This window comes from Salvelinus fontinalis, chromosome 38 (genome assembly GCF_029448725.1).
Source record: "Salvelinus fontinalis isolate EN_2023a chromosome 38, ASM2944872v1, whole genome shotgun sequence".
In the NCBI taxonomy this organism is placed as follows: Eukaryota; Metazoa; Chordata; class Actinopteri; order Salmoniformes; family Salmonidae; genus Salvelinus; species Salvelinus fontinalis.
Window position 1 is genome coordinate 1,790,566 of NC_074702.1, and position 23,307 is coordinate 1,813,872.

The following is a 23,307-nucleotide window of genomic DNA, read 5'->3' on the forward strand; positions in this document are numbered from 1 at the left end:
GCATCCTGTCTAATGTCTGCATCCTGTCTAATGTCTTCATCGCATCCTGTCTAATGTCCGCATCCTGTCTAATGTCTGCATCCTGTCTAATGTCTGCATCCTGTCTAATGTCTGCATCGCATCCTGTCTAACGTCTGCATCCTGTCTAATGTCTGCATCCTGTCTAATGTCTTCATCGCATCTTGTCTAAAGTCTGCATCCTGTCTAAAGTCTGCATCCTGTCTAATGTCTGCATCCTGTCTAATGTCTGCATCCTGTCTAATGTCTGCATCCTGTCTAATGTCTGCATCCTGTCTAATGTCTGCATCCTGTCTAAGGTCTGCATCCTGTCTAATGTCTGCATCCTGTCTAATGTCTGCACCCTGTCTAAAGTCTGCATCCTGTCTCATGTCTGCATCCTGTCTCATGTATTCATCCTGTCTAATGTCTATATCCTGTCTAAAGTCTGCATCCTGTCTAAAGTCTGCATCCTGTCTCAAGTCTGCATCGCATCCTGTCTCAAGTCTGCATCGCATCCTGTCTAATGTCTGCATCGCATCCTGTCTCAAGTCTGCATCGCATCCTGTCTCAAGTCTGCATCGCATCCTGTCTCAAGTCTGCATCCTGTCTAAAGTCTGCATCCTGTCTAACGTCTTCATCGCATCCTGTCTAATGTCTGTATCCTGTCTAATGTCTGCATCCTGTCTATAGTCTGCATCCTGTCTATAGTCTGCATCGCATCCTGTCTCAAGTCTGCATCCTGTCTCAAGTCTGCATCCTGTCTAAAGTCCGCATCCTGTCTAATGTCCGCATCCTGTCTAATGTCCGCATCCTGTCTAATGTCCGCATCCTGTCTAATGTCCGCATCCTGTCTAATGTCCGCATCCTGTCTAATGTCCGCATCCTGTCTAATGTCCGCATCCTGTCTAATGTCTGCATCTTGTTTAATGTCTATATCCTGTCTAATGTCTGCATCCTGTCTAATGTCTGCATCCTGTCTAATGTCTGCATCCTGTCTAAAGTCTGCATCCTGTCTAAAGTCCGCATCCTGTCTAATGTCCGCATCCTGTCTAATGTCCGCATCCTGTCTAATGTCCGCATCCTGTCTAATATCCGCATCCTGTCTAATGTCTGCATCTTGTCTAATGTCTGCATCATGTCTAATGTCTGCATCCTGTCTAAAGTCCGCATCCTGTCTAATGTCCGCATCCTGTCTAATGTCCGCATCCTGTCTAATGTCCGCATCCTGTCTAATGTCCGCATCCTGTCTAATGTCCGCATCCTGTCTAATGTCTGCATCCTGTCTAATGTCTGCATCTTGTTTAATGTCTATATCCTGTCTAATGTCTGCATCCTGTCTAATGTCTGCATCCTGTCTAATGTCTGCATCCTGTCTAAAGTCTGCATCCTGTCTAAAGTCCGCATCCTGTCTAATGTCCGCATCCTGTCTAATGTCCGCATCCTGTCTAATGTCCGCATCCTGTCTAATATCTGCATCCTGTCTAATGTCTGCATCTTGTCTAATGTCTGCATCATGTCTAATGTCTGCATCCTGTCTAATGTCTTCATCCTGCCTAATGTCTGCATCTTGTCTAATGTCTATATCCTGTCTAATGTCTGCATCCTGTCTAATGTCTGCATCCTGTCTAATGTCTGCATCCTGTCTAATGTCTGCATCCTGTCTAATGTCTGCATCCTGTCTAATGTCTGCATCCTGTCTAAAGTCTGCATCCTGTCTAAAGTCTGCATCCTGTCTAAAGTCTGCATCCTGTCTAAAGTCTGCATCCTGTCTAAAGTCTGCATCCTGTCTAAAGTCTGCATCCTGTCTAAAGTCTGCATCCTGTCTAATGTCTTCATCCTGTCTAATGTCTGCATCCTGTCTCAAGTCTGCATCCTGTCTCAAGTCTGCATCCTGTCTAAAGTCTGCATCCTGCCATTAACATTCACCATAGAGACACTGCCCCAGTCCTTGAACATTATAACATTCACTACAGGATACTGTTGCTGTACATCACGTATACACACCGATCCATCTCTCTCTCCTCCTAGCTGGAGGTTACATCTCTCTCTACTCCTAGCTGGAGGTTACATTTCTCTCTACTCCTAGCTGGAGGTTTCATCTCTCTACTCCTAGCTGGAGGTTACATCTCTCTCCTCCTAGCTGGAGGTTACATCTCTCTACTCCTAGCCGGAGGTTACATCTCTCTACTCCTCGCTGGAGGTTACATCTCTCTACTCCTAGCTGGAGGTTACATCTCTCTACTCCTAGCTGGAGGTTATATCTCTCTCTACTCCTAGCTGGAGGTTATATCTCTCTCTACTCCTAGCTGGAGGTTACATCTCTCTAATCCTAGCTGGAGGTTACATCTCTCTACTCCTAGCTGGAGGTTACATCTCTCTCTACTCCTAGCTGGAGGTAACATCGCTCTACTCCTAGCTGGAGGTAACATCGCTCTACTCCTAGCTGGAGGTAACATCGCTCTACTCCTAGCTGGAGGTTACATCTCTCTACTCCTAGCTAGAGGTTACATCTCTCTCTACTCCTAGCTGGATGTTACATCTCTCTCTACTCCTAGCTGGAGGTAACATCTCTCTACTCCTAGCTGGAGGTTACATCTCTCTCTACTCCTAGCTGGAGGTAACATCTCTCTACTCCTAGCTGGAGGTTACATCTCTCTCTACTCCTAGCTGGAGGTAACATCTCTCTCTACTCCTAGCTGGAGGTAACATCTCTCTCTACTCCTAGCTGGAGGTAACATCTCTCTCCTCCTAGCTGGAGGTTACATCTCTCTCCTCCTAGCTGGAGGTTACATCTCTCTCTACTCCTAGCTGGAGGTAACATCTCTCTCTACTCCTAGCTGGAGTTTAAATCTCTCTGCCATGCATCCCAAATTCCTATGTAGTGCACTACTTTTGAACAGGTCTCGCACAGCTCTGGTCAAAAGTAGGGTTCTCGTCAAAAGTAGTGCACTATCCTCAATCTTCTCAATTTATGGTGACCTGATATAGTGTTTGTTGGGCACTTAGCCCACTTGCTTTTAGAGCCGGGGGGTAAGGAGTAACATCATAACGGGACCTTTAAATGCCCTGGATCCATCAGAGCCTGCTTTTCCTGTTGGTACAAAGTGGGCCTGCATTAAAAATGCAACAAGCCCATTATTCTGTGGCCGACCGAAGATATTACTCTGTGATGTTGTCTGCTTAGTGCTGCTTTGTAGAAGCAGAGTAGAGGACGGGTAGAGTAGAGTAGAGTAGAGTAGAGCAGAGTAGAGTAGAGTAGGGAAGAGCAGAGCAGAGCAGAGTAGAGTAGAGTAGAGTAGAGTAGGGAAGAGCAGAGCAGAGTAGAGTAGAGTAGAGTAGAGTAGAGTAGAGTAGAGCAGAGTAGAGTAGAGTATAGTAGGGAAAAGCAGAGCAGAGCAGAGTAGAGTAGAGTAGAGTAGGGAAGAGCAGAGCAGAGTAGAGTAGAGTAGAGTAGAGTAGAGTAGAGCAGAGCAGAGTAGAGTAGAGTAGGGAAGAGCAGAGTAGAGTAGAGTAGAGTAGAGCAGAGCAGAGCAGAGCAGAGTAGAGTAGAGTAGAGTAGGGAAGAGCAGAGCAGAGTAGAGTAGAGTAGAGCAGAGTAGAGTAGAGTAGGGAAGAGCAGAGTAGAGTAGAGTAGAGTAGAGTAGGGAAGAGCAGAGCAGAGTAGAGTAGAGTAGAGTAGAGTAGAGAAGAGCAGAGCAGAGTAGAGTAGAGCAGAGTAGAGTAGAGTAGGGAAGAGCAGAGCAGAGCAGAGTAGAGTAGAGTAGAGCAAAGTAGAGTAGAGTAGGGAAGAGCAGAGCAGAGCAGAGCAGAGTAGAGTAGAGTAGAGTAGGGTAGGGAAGAGCAGAGCAGAGTAGAGTAGAGCAGAGTAGAGCAGAGTAGAGTAGAGTAGAGCAGCTAGCTATATAGGAGACTGCTATCTGTATAGGAGACTGCTATCTGTATTGGAGACTGCTATTTGTATTGGAGACTGCTCAGCTGTCTAGGATACTGACACATCCTTATCTGCCTCACTGCCTGTCAATCAGAAAGCTTACACACACTGCAATGCAGACTCTAAAGACCAGCTTTCAGACAGACAGACACTTTCTGATAATACAATAGGGAAGTCCTTTTTATAATATTATACTAGGGAGAATATGCTCTCTCTCTCTCTCTCTCTCTCTCTCTCTCTCTCTCTCTCTCTCTCTCTCTCTCTCTCTCTCCTCTCTCTCTCTCTCTCCTCTCTCTCTCTCTCTCTCTCTCTCTCTCTCTCTCTCTCTCTCTCTCTCTCTCTCTCTCTCTCTCTCTCTCTCTCTCTCTCTCTCTCTCTCTCTCTCTCTCTCTCTCTCTCTCTCTCTCTCTCTCTCTCTCTCTCTCTCTCTCTCTCTCTCTCTCTCTCTCTCTCTCTCTCTCTCTCTCTCTCTCTCTCTCTCTCTCTCTCTCTCTCTCTCTCTCTCTCTCATTAAGAGAGGAATGAGCCGGCAGCCAGTGATTCTTAAATAAGAATAGAACCAATCATACAGGGTCATTTGTACATATATGGGTATACGTTGGGAGAGAGAGGCTTCTAGGCCGGCAGTCAGCATCCCATCCCGCTGAATAGAGGGTTAGAGAGGGTGCCCAGGACACAGTGGGAAAACACAGACAGAGATACATGGAAAGAATGGAGGGAGAGACATAAGGGAAAGTAGGGAGGGAGAGGGAGATGTGGGAAAGGAGGGAGGGAGAGACATAAGGGAAAGTAGGGAGAGAGACATGGGAAAGGAGGGAGAGAGACATGGGAAAGGAGGGAGAGAGACATGGGAAAGGAGGGAGAGAGACATGGGAAAGGAGGGAGAGAGACATGGGAAAGGAGGGAGAGAGACATGGGAAAGGAGGGAGGGAGAGAGAGATGGGAGAGAAAAGAGAGGGGGGTGTACGGAAGATATTTATAAAGCCTTTTTTGGAATTCCTATAGATATTCCTGTAGATATTCCTATAGATATTCCTATAGATATTCCTATGGATATTAATATAGATATTCCTATAGATATTCCTATAGATATTCCTATAGATATTCCTATAGATATTCCTATAGATATTCCTATAGATATTCCTATAGATATTCCTATAGATATTCCTACAGATATTCCTATTATAATTCCTATGGATATTCCTATAGATATTCCTATAGATATTCCTACAGATATTCCTACAGATATTCCTATGGATATTCCAATAGATATTCCAATAGATATTCCTACGGATATTCCTATGGATATTCCTATAGATATTCCTATAGATATTCCAATAGATATTCCTACAGATATTCCTATAGATATTCCAATGGATATTCCTACGGATATTCCTATGGATATTCCGACGGATATTCCTACAGATATTCCTACAGATATTCCAATATATATTCCAATATATATTCCAATAGATATTCCAATAGATATTCCAATAGATATTCCTATAGATATTCCTATAGATATTCCTATAGATATTCCTATAGATATTCCTATAGATATTCCTATAGATATTCCTATGGATATTCCTATGGATATTCCTATGGATATTCCTATAGATATTCCTATAGATATTCCAATAAATATTCCTATGGATATTCCAATAGATATTCCTACAGATATTCCTATGGATATTCCAATAGATATTATTATAGATATTCCAATAGATATTCCTACAGATTTTCCAATAGATATTCCTACAGATTTTCCAATAGATATTCCTATAGATATTCCAATAGATATTCCTACAGATATTCCAATAGATATTCCTATAGATATTCCTATAGATATTCCTATGGATATTCCTATGGATATTCCTATGGATATTCCTATGGATATTCCTATGGATATTCCAATAGATATTCCTACAGATATTGCTATAAATATTCCTATAGATATTCCTATGGATATTCCTACAGATGTTCCTACAGATATTCCTATGGATATTCCTATGGATATTCCTATAGATATTCCTGTGGGTATGATACGACAACCTGCACCTAAAACCTTTGGACTTCATGGAAAGAAATACGCTCCATTTTATTCCCTGCACCCCTACCTGAGAGTCAGAGAGCTGCAGAGAGAGAAGCCAACCCCTACCTGAGAGTCAGAGAGCTGCAGAGAGAGAAGCCCACCCCTACCTGAGAGTCAGAGAGCTGCAGAGAGAGAAGCCCACCCCTACCTGAGAGTCAGAGAGCTGCAGAGAGAGAAGCCCACCCCTACCTGAGAGTCAGAGAGCTGCAGAGAGAGAAGCCCACCCCTGCCTGAGAGTCAGAGAGCTGCAGAGAGAGAAGCCCACCCCTACCTGAGAGTCAGAGAGCTGCAGAGAGAGAAGCCCACCCCTACCTGAGAGTCAGAGAGCTGCAGAGAGAGAAGCCCACCCCTACCTGAGAGTCAGAGAGCTGTTTGCCGATGACACAACAGCGGTAGGCCTGATCACCGACAACGATGAGACCTGGCCGTGTGGTGCCAGGACAACAACCTCTCCCTCAACGTGATCAAGACAACGTCATGAAGAGGGCACGACAAAACCATTTCCCCCCTCAGGAGACTGAAAAGATTTGGCATGGGTCCCCAGATCCTCAAAACATTCTATAGCTGCACCAGAGAGCATCCTGACTGGTTGCATCACTGCCTGCTGCAGTGACCATTAAGTAATTTAGATCACATTTCGCTGACTAATGTCATGTGAAGAGCTCATTGGAGGGGGACGTGATGCCCACTTTAAATGTCCAATCGTTTCTGCCCATGTCACCGCTGTCATTTAAACATCATGTTTGTTTCTGATTAGACTAATGCTCATTACCATGGATACCATAATGTCCTGCTGACCACATTAAGGGGCTGGACTATAAGGAGATAATGATTGGATGGGAATTAAAACCTGCTTTTAAATTATATCAGAGTTGCATCCTGAGTGATTCCCTATATAACTGAGTGGACCCAAATTCCCTACACCACTATTCCCTACACCTCTATTCCCTACACCACTATTCCCTACACCACTATTCCCTACACCACTATTCCCTACACCACTATTCCCTACACCACTATTCCCTACACCACTATTCCCTACGCCACTAGTCCCTACGCCACTACACCACTAGTCCCTACACCACTATTCCCTACACCACTATTCCCTACGCCACTATTCCCTACGCCACTACACCACTAGTCCCTACACCACTATTCCCTAGGCCACTATTCCCTACGCCACTATTCCCTACGCCACTATTCCCTACGCCACTATTCCCTACACCACTATTCCCTACACCACTATTCCCTACGCCACTATTCCCTACGCCACTACTCCCTACGCCACTACACCACTAGTCCCTACACCACTATTCCCTACGCCACTATTCCCTACGCCACTATTCCCTACGCCACTATTCCCTACGCCACTATTCCCTACGCCACTATTCCCTACGCCACTATTCCCTACACCACTATTCCCTACACCACTATTCCCTATAACACTATTCCCTACACCACTATTCCCTACACCACTATTCCCTACACCACTATTCCCTACGCCACTATTCCCTACGCCACTATTCCCTACGCCACTATTCCCTACGCCACTATTCCCTACGCCACTATTCCCTACACCACTATTCCCTACACCACTATTCCCTACACCACTATTCCCTACACCACTATTCCCTACGCCACTATTCCCTACGCCACTATTCCCTACGCCACTACACCACTAGTCCCTACATCACTATTCCCTACGCCACTATTCCCTACGCCACTATTCCCTACACCACTATTCCCTACACCACTATTCCCTACACCACTATTCCCTACACCACTATTCCCTACACCACTATTCCCTACACCACTATTCCCTACACCACTATTCCCTACACCACTATTCCCTACACCACTATTCCCTACACCACTATTCCCTACACCACTATTCCCTACACCACTATTCCCTACACCACTATTCCCTACACCACTATTCCCTACACCATCATCAGACTAACCACTGGTAGTTAAAACACTGAGACCATAACAGGTTAACAGACCTGTGTGTGTGTGTGTGTGTGTGTGTGTGTGTGTGTGTGTGTGTGTGTGTGTGTGTGTGTGTGTGTGTGTGTGTGTGTGTGTGTGTGTGTGTGTGTGTGTGTGTGTGTGTGTGTGTGTGTGTGTGTGTGTGTGTGTGTGTGTGTGTGTGTGTGTGTGTGTGTGTGTGTGTGTGTGTGTGTGTGTGTGTGTGTGTCTCTCTCTTTGTGTGTGTGTGTGTGTGTCTGTGTGTCTCTCTCTCTCTCTGTGTGTGTGTCTCTCTCTCAGTGTGTGTGTCTCTCTCTCAGTGTGTGTGTGTACATAGAATGTTGTTGAAACAGTGCTATTTTAAAGCTTTGATAGTTGCTGCTCTGTTTACCAGAGAACGGACCGTAGCAGAGTGTAAGCTGCTCTCACACACACAAACACACACACAACACACACACACACACAACCACACACAACCACACACACAAACACACACACAACACAAACACACACACACAACACACACACAACCACACACAACCACACACACACACACACACACACACACACACACACACACACACACACACACACACACACACACACACACACACACACACACACACACACACACAGCTATATCTTTGAAATCACACCCTTCTCTATATGGCCAGAGCCCCAGCTTTGTTTAATGGCAGAAAGCTCTGTACTTTACAGACTGTATTGTCCCCCATGGGGAAGGGTTGTTGCAGTGTCATGTACACGTTTAAAGACGTGTTTTAAACACAAAACAAATTGACAACACAACTTTCATAACAGTTTACAAACCAATAAAAAGAGACTAGCCTGCTGTCCTTACTGAGTCTATAGGAACATTAGCCTGCTGGTCTTACTGAGTCTATAGGAACATTAGCCTGCTGGTCTTACTGAGTCTATAGGAACATTAGCCTGCTGGTCTTACTGAGTCTATAGGAACATTAGCCTGCTGGTCTTACTGAACTATAGGAACATTAGCCTGCTGGTCTTACTGAACTATAGGAACATTAGCCTGCTGGTCTTACTGAGTCTATAGGAACATTAGCCTGCTGGTCTTACTGAGTCTATAGGAACATTAGCCTGCTGGTCTTACTGGGTCTATAGGAACATTAGCCTGCTGTCCTTACTGAGTCTATAGGAACATTAGCCTGCTGGTCTTACTGGGTCTATAGGAACATTAGCCTGCTGGCCTTACTGAGTCTATAGGAACATTAGCCTGCTGGTCTTACTGAGTGGATGGGAACATTAGCCTGCTGGTCTTACTGGGTCTATAGGAACATTAGCCTGCTGTCCTTACTGGGTCTATAGGAACATTAGCCTGCTGGTCTTACTGAGTCTATAGGAACATTAGCCTGCTGGCCTTACTGAGTCTACAGGAACATTAGCCTGCTGGCCTTACTGAGTCTACAGGAACATTAGCCTGCTGGTCTTACTGAGTCTATAGGAACATTAGCCTGCTGGCCTTACTGAGTCGATAGGAACATTAGCCTGCTGGCCTTACTGAGTCGATAGGAACACTAGCCTGCTGGTCTTACTGAATCTATTGGAACATTAGCCTGCTGGTCTTACTGAGTCTATAGGAACATTAGCCTGCTGGTCTTACTGAGTGGATAGGAACATTAGCCTGCTGGTCTTACTGAGTCTATAGGAACATTAGCCTGCTGGCCTTACTGAGTCTACAGGAACATTAGCCTGCTGGTCTTACTGAGTCTATAGGAACATTAGCCTGCTGGCCTTACTGAATCTATAGGAACATTAGCCTGCTGGTCTTACTGAGTCTATAGGAACATTAGCCTGCTGTCCTTACTGAGTCTATAGGAACATTAGCCTGCTGGTCTTACTGAGTCTATAGGAACATTAGCCTGCTGGCCTTACTGAGTCTATAGGACCATTAGCCTGCTGGTCTTACTGAGTCTATAGGAACATTAGCCTGCTGGCCTTACTGAGTCTATTGGAACATTAGCCTGCTGGTCTTACTGAGTCTATAGGAACATTAGCCTGCTGGTCTTACTGAGTCTATAGGAACATTAGCCTGCTGGTCTTACTGAGTCTATAGGAACATTAGCCTGCTGGCCTTACTGAGTCTACAGGAACATTAGCCTGCTGGTCTTAAAGAGTGGATAGGAACAATAGCCTGCTGGCCTTACTGAGTCTATAGGAACATTAGCCTGCTGGCCTTAATGAGTCTACAGGAACATTAGCCTGCTGGTCTTAAAGAGTGGATAGGAACAATAGCCTGCTGGCCTTACTGAGTCTATAGGAACATTTGCCTGCTGGCCTTACTGAGTCTATAGGAACATCAGCCTGCTGGCCCTACTGAGTCTATAGGAACATCAGCCTGCTGGTCTTACTGAGTGGATGGGAACATTAGCCTGCTGGTCTTACTGGGTGGATAGGAACATTAGCCTGCTGGTCTTACTGGGTCTATAGGAACATTAGCCTGCTGGTCTTACTGGGTCTATAGGAACATTAGCCTGCTGGTCTTACTGGGTGGATAGGAACATTAGCCTGCTGGTCTTACTGGGTGGATAGGAACATTAGCCTGCTGGCCTTACTGGGTGGATAGGAACATTAGCCTGCTGGTCTTACTGGGTGGATAGGAACATTAGCCTGCTGGTCTTACTGTGTGGATAGGAACATTTGCCTGCTGGTCTTACTGGGTGGATAGGAACATTAGCCTGCTGGCCTTACTGGGTGGATAGGAACATTAGCCTGCTGGTCTTACTGGGTCTATAGGAACATTAGCCTGCTGGTCTTACTGGGTCTATAGGAACATTAGCCTTCTGGCCTTACTGAGTCTATAGGAACATTAGCCTGCTGGTCTTACTGAGTCTATAGGAACATTAGCCTGCTGGCCTTGCTGAGTCTATAGGAACATTAGCCTACTGGTCTTACTGGGTGGATAGGAACATTAGCTTGCTGGTCTTACTGGGTCTATAGGAACATTAGCCTGCTGGTCTTACTGAGTCTATAGGAACATTAGCCTGCTGGTCTTACTGGGTGGATAGGAACATTAGCCTGCTGGCCTTACTGGGTGGATAGGAACATTTGCCTGCTGGTCTTACTGAGTCTATAGGAACATTAGCCTGCTGGTCTTACTGGGTGGATAGGAACATTAGCCTGCTGGTCTTACTGTGTGGATAGGAACATTAGCCTGCTGGCCTTACTGGGTGGATAGGAACATTAGCCTGCTGGTCTTACTGGGTGGATAGGAACATTAGCCTGCTGGTCTTACTGAGTCTATAGGAACATTAGCCTGCTGGCCTTACTGAGTCTATAGGAACATTAGCCTGCTGGTCTTACTGGGTCTATAGGAACATTAGCCTGCTGGTCTTACTGGGTCTATAGGAACATTAGCCTGCTGGTCTTACTGGGTGGATAGGAACATTAGCCTGCTGGTCTTACTGGGTGGATAGGAACATTAGCCTGCTGGCCTTACTGAGTCTATAGGAACATTAGCCTGCTGGTCTTACTGGGTGGATGGGAACATTAGCCTGCTGGTCTTACTGAGGGGATAGGAACATTAGGCTGCTGGCCTTACTGTTTGGATATGAACATTAGGCCGAGCTGTTTAGGAGGGACATCACACCTGGCACAGATTATTGTCTAGATGTGTTTTCCCTGCCGAGGGTTGTTCTATACCTGCGCCCAGAGGGGAGGAGTTCAAAGTAACCCCCTGTAAAGGTACAGGGGGTGTTTTGGGGAGGGGCCTGACCTTAAAGATCTCATCCAGGCCTGTCTGTTTGACTCCAAGTACCTTGCGGAGGGCCCTGACATTAAAGATCTCATCCAGACCTGTCTGTTTGACTCCTAGTACCTTGCTGAGGGCCCTGACCTTAAAGATCTCATCCTGGCCTGTCTGTTTCACTACAAGTACCTTGCGGAGGGCCCTGACCTTAAAGATCTCATCCAGGCTTGTCTGTTTGACTCCAAGTACCTTGCGGAGGGCCCTGACATTAAAGATCTCATCCAGACCTGTCTGTTTGACTCCTAGTACCTTGCTGAGGGCCCTGACCTTAAAGATCTCATCCTGGCCTGTCTGTTTCACTACAAGTACCTTGCGGAGGGCCCTGACCTTAAAGATCTCATCCAGGCCTGTCTGTTTGACTCCAAGTACCTTGCGGAGGGCCCTGACATTAAAGATCTCATCCAGACCTGTCTGTTTGACTCCTAGTACCTTGCTGAGGGCCCTGACCTTAAAGATCTCATCCTGGCCTGTCTGTTTCACTACAAGTACCTTGCTGAGGGGCCTGACCTTAAAGATTTCATCCTGGCCTGTCTGGTTGACTCCAAGTACCTTGCTTGCTGTGGTGATAATCCTTCTCAGCATATTTCTCTGGCTGACAGTGGCCTTGCCAAACCAACAAAACAATACAGACAGCTAAAATACTCAATGAAAGATTTGTAAAACAGAGTCAGTATTGTCCAGTCTACATTAAAATGATCCCAGCTTGTTGAGGAAGTACAGTCTATTTTTATGTAGATCAGGTCTGTACATTTACTCCACTGAAGCGTATTGTCCAAGAGGACACTCAGATATCTCTATTCCTCCACAATCTCTATGTTCTGACCTGTGGTAGATGAGAGGTCGGTGTTGCTCTCTTCCTGAAGTCTACACACATCAAAACTATAGTTTTGGCAAGTCGGTTAGGACATCTACTTTGTGCATGACACAAGTCATTTTTCAAACAATCGTTTACAGACAGATTATTTCACTTATAATTCACTGTATCACAATTCCAGTGGGTCAGAAGATTACATACACTAAGTTGACTGTGCCTTATAACGGCTTGGAAATTTTCAGAAAATGATGTCATGGCTTTAGAAGCTTCTGATAGGCTAATTGACATCATTTGAGTCAATTGGAGGTGTACCTGTGGATGTATTTCAAGGCCTACATTCAAACTCAGTTCTTCTTTGCTTGACATCATGGGAAAATCAAAAGAAAAGAGCAAAGACCTCAGACAAAAAATGGTAGACCTCCACAAGTCTGGTTCATCCTTGGGAGCAATTTCCAAACGCCTGAAGGTACCACGTTCATCTGTACAAACAATAGTATAGTAGTATAAACACCATGGGACCACGCAGCCGTCATACCGCTCAGGAAGGAGATGCGTTCTGTCTCCTAGATATGAACGTACTTTGGTGCAAAAAGTGCAAATCAATCCCAGAACAACAGCAAAGAACCTTGTGAAGATGCTGGAGGAAACAGGTACAAAAGTATCTATATCCACAGTAAATTGAGTCCTATATCGATATAACCTGAAAGGCCGCTCAGCAAGGAAGAAGCCACTGCTCCAAAACCGGCATAAAAAAGTCAGACTACGGTTTGCAACTGCACATGGGGACAAAGATCGTACTTTTTGGAGAAATGTCCTCTGGTCTGATGAAACAAAAATAGAACTGTTTGGCCATAATGACCATCGTTATGTTTGGAGGAGAAAGGGGGAGGCTTGCAAGCCAAAGAACACCATCCCAACCGTGAAGCATCATGTTGTGGGGGTGCTTTGCTGCAGGAGGGTCTGGTGCACTTCACAAAATAGATGGCATCATGAGGCAGGAAAATTATGTGGATATATTGAAGCAACATCTCAAGACATCAGTCAGGAAGTTAAAGCGTGGTCACAAATGGATCTTCCAAATGGACAATGACCCCAAGCATACTTCCAAAGCTGTTGCAAAATGGCTTAAGGACAACAAAGTCAACGTATTGGAATGGCCATCACAAAGCCCTAACCTCAATCCTATAGAAAATTTGTGGGCAAAACTGAAAAGCGTGTGTGAGCAAGGAGGCCTACAAACCTGACTCAGTTACACCAGCTCTGTCAGGAGGAATGGGCCAAAATTCAGCCAACTTATTGTGGGAAGCTTGTGGAAGGCTACCTGAAAAGTTTGACCCAAGTTAAACAATTTAAAGGCAATGCTACCAAATACTAATTGAGTGATTGTAAACTTCTGACCTACTGGGAATGTGATGAAAGAAATAAAAGCTGAAATAAATCATTCTCCCTACTATTATTCTGACATTTCACATTCTTTAAATAAAGTGGTGATCCTAACTGACCTAAGTCAGGGAATGTTTACTAGGATTAAATGTCAGGAATTGTGAAAAACAGAGTTTAAATGTATTTGGCTAAGGTGTATGTAAACTTCTGTCTTCAACTGTAACTATCATCCCCCCCCCCCCCCCATCAATATAGACTAGTATAGGGTAAAACAGCAGAGAGACACAGCCTGGAGAAGGTTAGGATGGTCTGGGCTAACACAGAGGATCGACTCAGTACCATACCTAAGCCTGGAGAAGATTAGGGTGGTCTGGACTAAGACCGAGGATAGGCTCGGTACCCTACCTAAGCGTGGAGAAGGTCAGGTTGGTCTGGGTTATGACAGAGGTGGGACACCCTACCTTAGCCTAGAGGTAACGTTAGAAGGCCTAGTATGGGGGTAAGATAGAGGAGACACCCAGAACCATCCTTCCTTAGATAGAGGAGACACCCAGAACCATCCTTCCTTAGATAGAGGAGACACCCTGAACCATCCTTCCTTAGATAGAGGAGACACCCTGAACCATCCTTCCTTAGATAGAGGAGACACCCTGAACCATCCTTCCTTAGAGAGAGGAGACACCCTGAACCATCCTTCCTTAGATAGAGGAGACACCCTGAACCATCCTTCCTTAGATAGAGGAGACACCCTGAACCATCCTTCCTTAGAGAGAGGAAACACCCTGAACCAGTCTTCCTTAGAGAGAGGAGACACCCTGAACCATCCTTCCTTAGATAGAGGAGACACCCTGAACCATCCTTCCTTAGATAGAGGAGACACCCTGAACCATCCTTCCTTGGAGAGAGGAGACACCCTGAACCTAGTCTGGAGATAGTGGTGGTAATAGTAGATGTATTGGGGGTAAGATAGAGGAGAGACCATGAACCATCTTACCTTAGTAGTGGGGTAATAGTAGATGTATTGGGGGTAAGATAGAGGAGAGACCATGAACCATCCTACCTTAGTAGTGGGGTAATAGTAGATGTATTGGGGGTAAGATAGAGGAGAGACCATGAACCATCCTACCTTAGTAGTGGGGTAATAGTAGATGTATTGGGGGTAAGATAGAGGAGAGACCATGAACCATCTTACCTTAGTAGTGGGGTAATAGTAGATGTATTGGGGGTAAGATAGAGGAGAGACCATGAACCATCTTACCTTAGTAGTGGGGTAATAGTAGATGTATTGGGGGTAAGATAGAGGAGAGACCATGAACCATCCTACCTTAGTAGTGGGGTAATAGTAGATGTATTGGGGGTAAGATAGAGGAGAGACCATGAACCATCCTACCTTAGTAGTGGGGTAATAGTAGATGTATTGGGGGTAAGATAGAGGAGAGACCATGAACCATCTTACCTTAGTAGTGGGGTAATAGTAGATGTATTGGGGGTAAGATAGAGGAGAGACCATGAACCATCTTACCTTAGTAGTGGGGTAATAGTAGATGTATTGGGGGTAAGATAGAGGAGAGACCATGAACCATCTTACCTTAGTAGTGGGGTAATAGTAGATGTATTGGGGGTAAGATAGAGGAGAGACCATGAACCATCCTACCTTAGTAGTGGGGTAATAGTAGATGTATTGGGGGTAAGATAGAGGAGAGACCATGAACCATCTTACCTTAGTAGTGGGGTAATAGTAGATGTATTGGGGGTAAGATAGAGGAGAGACCATGAACCATCCTTCCTTAGTAGTGGGGTAATAGTAGATGTATTGGGGGTAAGATAGAGGAGAGACCATGAACCATCTTACCTTAGTAGTGGGGTAATAGTAGATGTATTGGGGGTAAGATAGAGGAGAGACCATGAACCATCTTACCTTAGTCTGGAGGTAGTGGGGGTAATAGTAGATGTATTGGGGGTACATCTGTTGCTGTTCCAAGCGTTTACCCATGTAGCAGGAATCCTTCTGGCCGTAGCAGGAGACAGAGTCTCTCTGGCTGGGTTCCAGTAACACAGTGACTGCCTCTTGGCCTGGACCCCTGGTTCCTATCCCTGGGTCGGGGCGGAGGCAAGATCCTCTTCTCAAAACAGAGAGACGTGAGCGAGAGAGAGAGTGATGGATGGGACCTCTAGCTGTTCTTCTGTCTGTCTGCTCAGTGGGAGTCCCAGATTCACCCTCTCCTAGCTGGGAGGATGAGAGAAGAAGAGGAGAGGAGCGAGGGAAGGAGGGAGAAGAGGAGGAGAGGAGCAAGGGAGGGAGAAGAGGAGGAGAGGAGCGAGGAAAGGAGGGAGAAGAGGAGGAGAGGAGTAAGGGAAGGAGGGAGAAGAGGAGCGAGGGAAGGAGGGAGAAGAGGAGGAGAGGAGCAAGGGAAGGAGGGAGAAGAGGAGGAGAGGAGCGAAGGAAGGAGATCCAGGAAGAGGAGGAGCGAAGGAAGGTGATCCAGGAAGAGGAGGAATAGGAGAGAAATAAAGAAGGGAGTGAGAGGAGGAGGGAGGAGGAGGGTAGGAGGAGGGAAGGGGGTGTTTGTAGCTTGAACTACTCTAAAAAGCTCTCTCTCTTTCGCTTTCTCTCTCTTGTCCTGACTTCACTTTTGTTCTCTCCTCTGTCTCTCTCTCTTTCACGATGCGTGTACAGTGTCTTGCTGTTATCCTGGCCAGACACTAGGCTCCAGACAGAGACACAGCGGCGATACAGACGGACGTCGTAGCTGGGCCGGAGAGAGAACGAGAGGGACAGATAGGAGGGTGGTCTGGAGCAGAAACTGAGACCCTGTCTGCCGGGTCACCTCCAGTGAAATAACATGAGCAGAGAAGGAATCCACTAGAAACTCCGGTCAAGGTGTGGAAAAGGAAACCCAGAGATCCAGAGATATCCACACAGAGAAAGATGACAATCCCGTCAGCTCAGCAGCTCCTCTTCCCCTCTGTTCTCTCTCTCTCTCTCTCTCTCTCTCTCTCTCTCTCTCTCTCTCTCTACTCAGTGCTTCCCAGATGTCTTATTTCCCTGATGTCTTGTTTCCCTGATGTCTTGTTTCCCCGCATGTGTGTGTAACTACGAGCAGTTTACTGAGAGCAATGTGTGTGTGTGTCGCTGCTGCTGTCTGCTCCACACTGTGCTGAAGAGTAGAGGGCTCGACTCTGATAGAGCTATGCTCCTCCTCCTTTCCCACCGTCCTCTTTCCCAGACGGAAGGAGGGACCTCTCTCTCTCTCCCCTCAGGAAGACCTCTCTCTCTCTCTCTCCCCTCAGGAAGAACTCTCTCTCTCTCTCTCCCCTCAGGAAGAACTCTCTCTCTCTCTCTCCCCTCAGGAAGAACTCTCTCTCTCTCCCCTCAGGAAGACCTCTCTCTCTCTCCCCTCAGGAAGACCTCTCTCTCTCCCCTCAGGAAGACCTCTCTCTCTCCCCTCGGGAAGACCTCTCTCTCTCCCCTCGGGAAGACCTCTCTCTCTCTCCCCTCGGGAAGACCTCTCTCTCTCCCCTCGGGAAGACCTCTCTCTCTCCCCTCAGGAAGACCTCTCTCTCTCCCCTCAGGAAGAACTCTCTCTCTCTCCCCTCAGGAAGACCTCTCTCTCTCCCGTCGGGAAGACCTCTCTCTCTCCCCTCAGGAAGACCTCTCTCTCTCCCCTCAGGAAGACCTCTCTCCCCTCAGGAAGACCTCTCTCCCCTCAGGAAGACCTCTCTCTCTCCCCTCGGGAAGACCTCTCTCTCTCTCCCCTCGGGAAGACCTCTCTCTCTCTCCCCTCGGGAAGACCTCTCTCTCTCTCCCCTCGGGAAGACCTCTCTCTCTCCCCTCAGGAAGACCTCTCTCTCTCCCCTCGGGAAGACCTCTCTCTCTCCCCTCGGGAAGAACTCTCTCTCTCTCCCCTCGGGAAGACCTCTCTCTCTCCCCTCGGGAAGACCTCTCTCTCTCCCCTCAGGAAGACCTCTCTCTCTCCCCTCAGGAAGACCTCTCTCTCTCCCCTCGGGAAGACCTCTCTCTCTCTCCCCTCGGGAAGACCTCTCTCTCTCTCTCTCCCCTCAGGAAGAACTCTCTCTCTCTCTCTCCCCTCAGGAAGAACTCTCTCTCTCTCTCTCCCCTCAGGAAGAACTCTCTCTCTCTCCCCTCAGGAAGACCTCTCTCTCTCTCCCCTCAGGAAGACCTCTCTCTCTCCCCTCAGGAAGACCTCTCTCTCTCCCCTCGGGAAGACCTCTCTCTCTCCCCTCGGGAAGACCTCTCTCTCTCTCCCCTCGGGAAGACCTCTCTCTCTCCCCTCGGGAAGACCTCTCTCTCTCCCCTCGGGAAGACCTCTCTCTCTCCCCTCAGGAAGACCTCTCTCTCTCCCCTCAGGAAGACCTCTCTCCCCTCAGGAAGACCTCTCTCTCTCCCCTCGGGAAGACCTCTCTCTCTCTCCCCTCGGGAAGACCTCTCTCTCTCTCCCCTCGGGAAGACCTCTCTCTCTCCCCTCAGGAAGACCTCTCTCTCTCCCCTCGGGAAGACCTCTCTCTCTCCCCTCGGGAAGAACTCTCTCTCTCTCCCCTCGGGAAGACCTCTCTCTCTCCCCTCGGGAAGACCTCTCTCTCTCCCCTCAGGAAGACCTCTCTCTCTCCCCTCAGGAAGACCTCTCTCTCTCCCCTCAGGAAGACCTCTCTCTCTCCCCTCAGGAATACCTCTCTCTCTCTCCCCTCAGGAAGACCTCTCTCTCTCCTCTCAGGAAGATCTCTCTCTCTCTCTCTCCCCTCAGGAAGACCTCTCTCTCTCTCCCCTCAGGAAGACCTCTCTCTCTCTCCCCTCAGGAAGACCTCTCTCTCTCTCCCCTCAGGAAGACCTCTCTCTCTCTCCCCTCAGAAAGACCTCTCTCTCTCTCCCCTCAGGAATACCTCTCTCTCTCTCCCCTCAGGAAGACCTCTCTCTCTCCTCTCAGGAAGATCTCTCTCTCTCTCTCTCCCCTCAGGAAGACCTCTCTCTCTCTCCCCTCAGGAAGACCTCTCTCTCTCTCCCCTCAGGAAGACCTCTCTCTCTCTCCCCTCAGGAATACCTCTCTCTCTCTCCCCTCAGGAATACCTCTCTCTCTCTCCCCTCAGGAATACCTCTCTCTCTCTCCTCTCAGGAAGACCTCTCTCTCTCCACTCAGGAAGACCTCTCTCTCTCTCCCCTCAGGAAGACCTCTCTCTCTCCTCAGGAAGACCTCTCTCTCCCCTCAGGAAGAACTCTCTCTCCCCTCAGGAAGACCTCTCTCTCTCTCCCCTCAGGAAAACCTCTCTCTCCCCTCAGGAAGGCTGCAGCTCCCAGTTTGCTCCCAGGCTAGAGTCCCCCTACTGGTAGAGTCCACAGACTCAACTCAACTAGGAGCAGAGTCCCTCTACTGGTAGAGTCCACAGACTCAACTCAACACAGCTAGGAGCAGAGTCCCCCTACTGGTAGAGTCCACAGACTCAACTCAACACTGCTTTCCTTCACTCTCTCTCTTTCCTTCACTCTCTCTTTCCTTCACTCTCTTTCCTTCACTCTCTCTTTCCTTCACTCTCTCTTTCCGTCACTCTCTCTTTCCTTCACTCCTTCTCATGTATCTCAGTCATATACAGATCAATCAGATGAGTCTGACTCTCCTTAAAGATTAGACAGAACATTTGACAACTAATTTCAGCAGAATGTATATCAACAAACAACATAACTCATCCTCCCTCTCCATAATCAAGTCAATGTGTTTGTGAGGCAGCAGAGGAATAGTTTCTGTCCTCATCTCATTCTCCCATAACTCAACCAAATGGCGCCCAGAGAGAGAGAGAGAGAGAGAGAGAGCAAGGAAAACAGGAGGGAGAAAAGCGAGGATAGGAAAGAGCGAGAGGTTGGTGTCCCCCTCTTTAGGGACAGGAGGGAAACACAAACCTTGTGTTAGGATTCCACATGCATGAAGAGCCTGTCTGGCTGCTGTTGAGGAGAAGCGGAGCTGTCAGGACGTGCAGCCTGGCAGCAGCTAGAAACCCCCCTTGTTGAAGACGTCCTAAACCGGACAGTAGTGGTAAACGTATCTGACGAGCTGAAATGAATAAAAGTATTGTGGCTGGCGTTGTACTTGTTGTGGTGGTTAGACTGTGAAGGCAAGATGAATCAATGTTAATCATTATCTGAATAACATTATTCTACAATGTAGAAAATAATCAAAATAAAGAAAAACCCTGGAATGAGTAGCTGTGTACAAACTTTTGACGGGTATTGTGTGTGTGTGTGTGTGTGTGTGTGTGTGTGTGTGTGTGTGTGTGTGTGTGTGTGTGTGTGTGTGTGTGTGTGTGTGTGTGTGTGTGTGTGTGTGTGTGTGTGTATATATATACAGTGGCTTGCGAAAGTATTCACCCCCCTTGGCATTTTTCCTATTTTGATGCCTTACAACCTGGAATTAAAATTTATTTTGTACAACTCTGTGTTGTTGTTTGTGCTGCACTGCTTTGCTTTATCTTGGCCAGGTCGCAGAACTGGCCTACCTGGTTAAATAAAGGTGAAATAAAATAAATAATAAAATGGAAATGTTTGGGGAGTCTCCCACATGCCTTTTGGGGAACGCCAAACATGTTTGCTTATTTTTTTCTGGCCACTCTTCCGTAAAGCCCAGCTCTGTGGAGTGTACGGCTTAAAGTGGTCCTATGGACAGATACTCCAATCTCCGCTGTGGAGCTTTGCAGCTCCTTCAGGGTTATCTTTGGTCTCTTTGTTGCCTCTGATTAATGCCCTCCTTGCCTGGTCTGTGAGTTTTGATAGTTGGCCCTCTTTTGGCAGGTCTGTTGTGGTGCCATATTCTTTCATTTTTTAATAATGGATTTAATGGTGCTCCGTGGGATGTTCAAAGTTTCTGATATATTTTTATAAGCCAACACTGATCTGTACTTTTCCACAACTTTGTCCCTGACCTGTTTGGAGAGCTCCTTGGTCTTCATGGTGCCCCTTGTTTAGTGGTGTTGCAGACTCTGGGGCCTTTCAGAACAGGTGTATATATACTGAGAGCATGTGACACTTAGATTGCACACAGGTGGACTTTATTTAACTAATTATGTGACTTCTGAAGGTAATTGGTTGCACCAGATCTTATTTAGGGGCTTCATAGCAAAGGGGGTGAATACATATGCACACACCACTTTTCCATATATATATATTTGTTTAATTTTTTGAAGTATTTTTTTTTTCATTTCACTTCAACAATTTGGACTATTTTGTGTATGTCCATTACATGAAATCCAAATAGATATCCATTTAAATTACAGGTCGTAACGCAACAAAATAGAAAAAAACGCCAAGGGGACTGAATACTTTTGCAAGGCACTGTGTATATATATACATATAAATTCCACAAATTAACTTTAAACAAGGCACAACCTGTTAATTTAAATGCATTCCTCGTGAAGCTGGTTGAGAGAATGCCAAGAGTGTGAAAAGTTGTCAACAAGGGAAAGGGTGGCTTCTTTGAAGAATCTCAAATATAAAATATATTTTGATTTGTTTAACACTTTTTTGGGTTACTGCATGATTCCATATGTGTTATTTCATAGTTTTGATGTCTTCACTGTTATTTTACAATGTAGAAAATAGTAAAAATAAAGAAAAACCCTTGAATGAGTAGGTGTGTCCAATCTTTTGACTGGTACAGTATATATATATATATATAAATTGAAATGCAATGACTGTGACAAATCAGGACATTCATAACCATATACTCACATAGAGTACACATCCATAACATCGTATGCTAAATGTGCTAGCTGTCCTCTCTGAACAGGAACAGGAAGTCGATGTGTGGGGGCACTGGTTAGTTGAGGTAATATGTACATGTAGGTAGAGTTATTAAAGTGACTATGTATAGATAGTGGGGCACTGGTTAGTTGAGGTAATATGTATAGATAGTGGGGGCACTGGTTAGTTGAGGTAATATGTACATGTAGGTAGAGTTATTAAAGTGACTATGTATAGATAGTGGGGCACTGGTTAGTTGAGGTAATATGGACATGTAGGTAGAGGTATTAAAGTGACTATGTATAGATAGTGGGACACTGGTTAGTTGAGGTAATATGTATAGATAGTGGGGCACTGGTTAGTTGAGGTAATATGTATAGATAGTGGGGACACTGGTTAGTTGAGGTAATATGGACATGTAGGTAGAGGTATTAAAGTGACTATGTATAGATAGTGGGACACTGGTTAGTTGAGGTAATATGTATAGATAGTGGAGCACTGGTTAGTTGAGGTAATATGTATAGATAGTGGGGACACTGGTTAGTTGAGGTAATATGTATAGATAGTGGGACACTGGTTAGTTGAGGTAATATGTATAGATAGTGGGACACTGGTTAGTTGAGGTATTATGTATAGATAGTGGGACACTGGTTAGTTCAGGTAATATGGACATGTAGGTAGAGTTATTAAAGTGACTATGTATAGATAGTGGGACACTGGTTAGTTGAGGTAATATGTATAGATAGTGGGACACTGGTTAGTTGAGGTAATATGTATAGATAGTGGGGACACTGGTTAGTTGAGGTAATATGTATAGATAGTGGGACACTGGTTAGTTGAGGTAATATGTATAGATAGTGGGACACTGGTTAGTTGAGGTAATATGTATAGATAGTGGGACACTGGTTAGTTGAGGTAATATGTATAGATAGTGGGGACACTGGTTAGTTGAGGTAATATGTATAGATAGTGTTGCACTGGTTAGTTGAGGTAATATGTACATGTAGGTAGAGGTATTAAAGTGACTATGTATAGATAGTGGGGCACTGGTTAGTTGAGGTAATATGGACATGTAGGTAGAGGTATTAAAGTGACTATGTATAGATAGTGGGGACACTGGTTAGTTGAGGTAATATGGACATGTAGGTAGAGGTATTAAAGTGACTATGTATAGATAGTGGGGACACTGGTTAGTTGAGGTAATATGGACATGTAGGTAGAGGTATTAAAGTGACTATATATAGATAGTGGGGACACTGGTTAGTTGAGGTAATATGGACATGTAGGTAGAGGTATTAAAGTGACTATGCATAGATAGTGGGGACACTGGTTAGTTGAGGTAATATGGACATGTAGGTAGAGGTATTAAAGTGACTATGTATAGATAGTGGGGACACTGGTTAGTTGAGGTAATATGTATAGATAGTGGGACACTGGTTAGTTGAGGAAATATGTATAGATAGTGGGACACTGGTTAGTTGAGGTAATATGGAAATGTAGGTAGAGTTAAAGTGACTATGTATAGATAGTGGGACACTGGTTAGTTGAGGTAATATGTATAGATAGTGGGGACACTGGTTAGTTGAGGTAATAT

The 23,307-nt window shown here is 46.0% G+C and overlaps 1 protein-coding gene across 3 annotated transcripts in view; it reads right to left on the bottom strand.

Annotated features, from left to right (window-relative positions):
- Window positions 1-17,140, bottom strand: part of LOC129837175 (RNA-binding motif, single-stranded-interacting protein 3-like) — a 243,559-nt gene extending 226,419 nt beyond the window's left edge. For all 3 annotated transcript variants that reach the window (XM_055903097.1, XM_055903096.1, XM_055903098.1), the window contains exon 1: window positions 15,891-17,140. In XM_055903097.1, coding sequence (XP_055759072.1) covers window positions 15,891-15,965 — 75 coding nt within the window. In that variant the 5' untranslated portion in view covers window positions 15,966-17,140. The remainder of the gene's footprint in view (window positions 1-15,890) is intronic.
- Window positions 17,141-23,307: the final 6,167 nt, after the last annotated feature.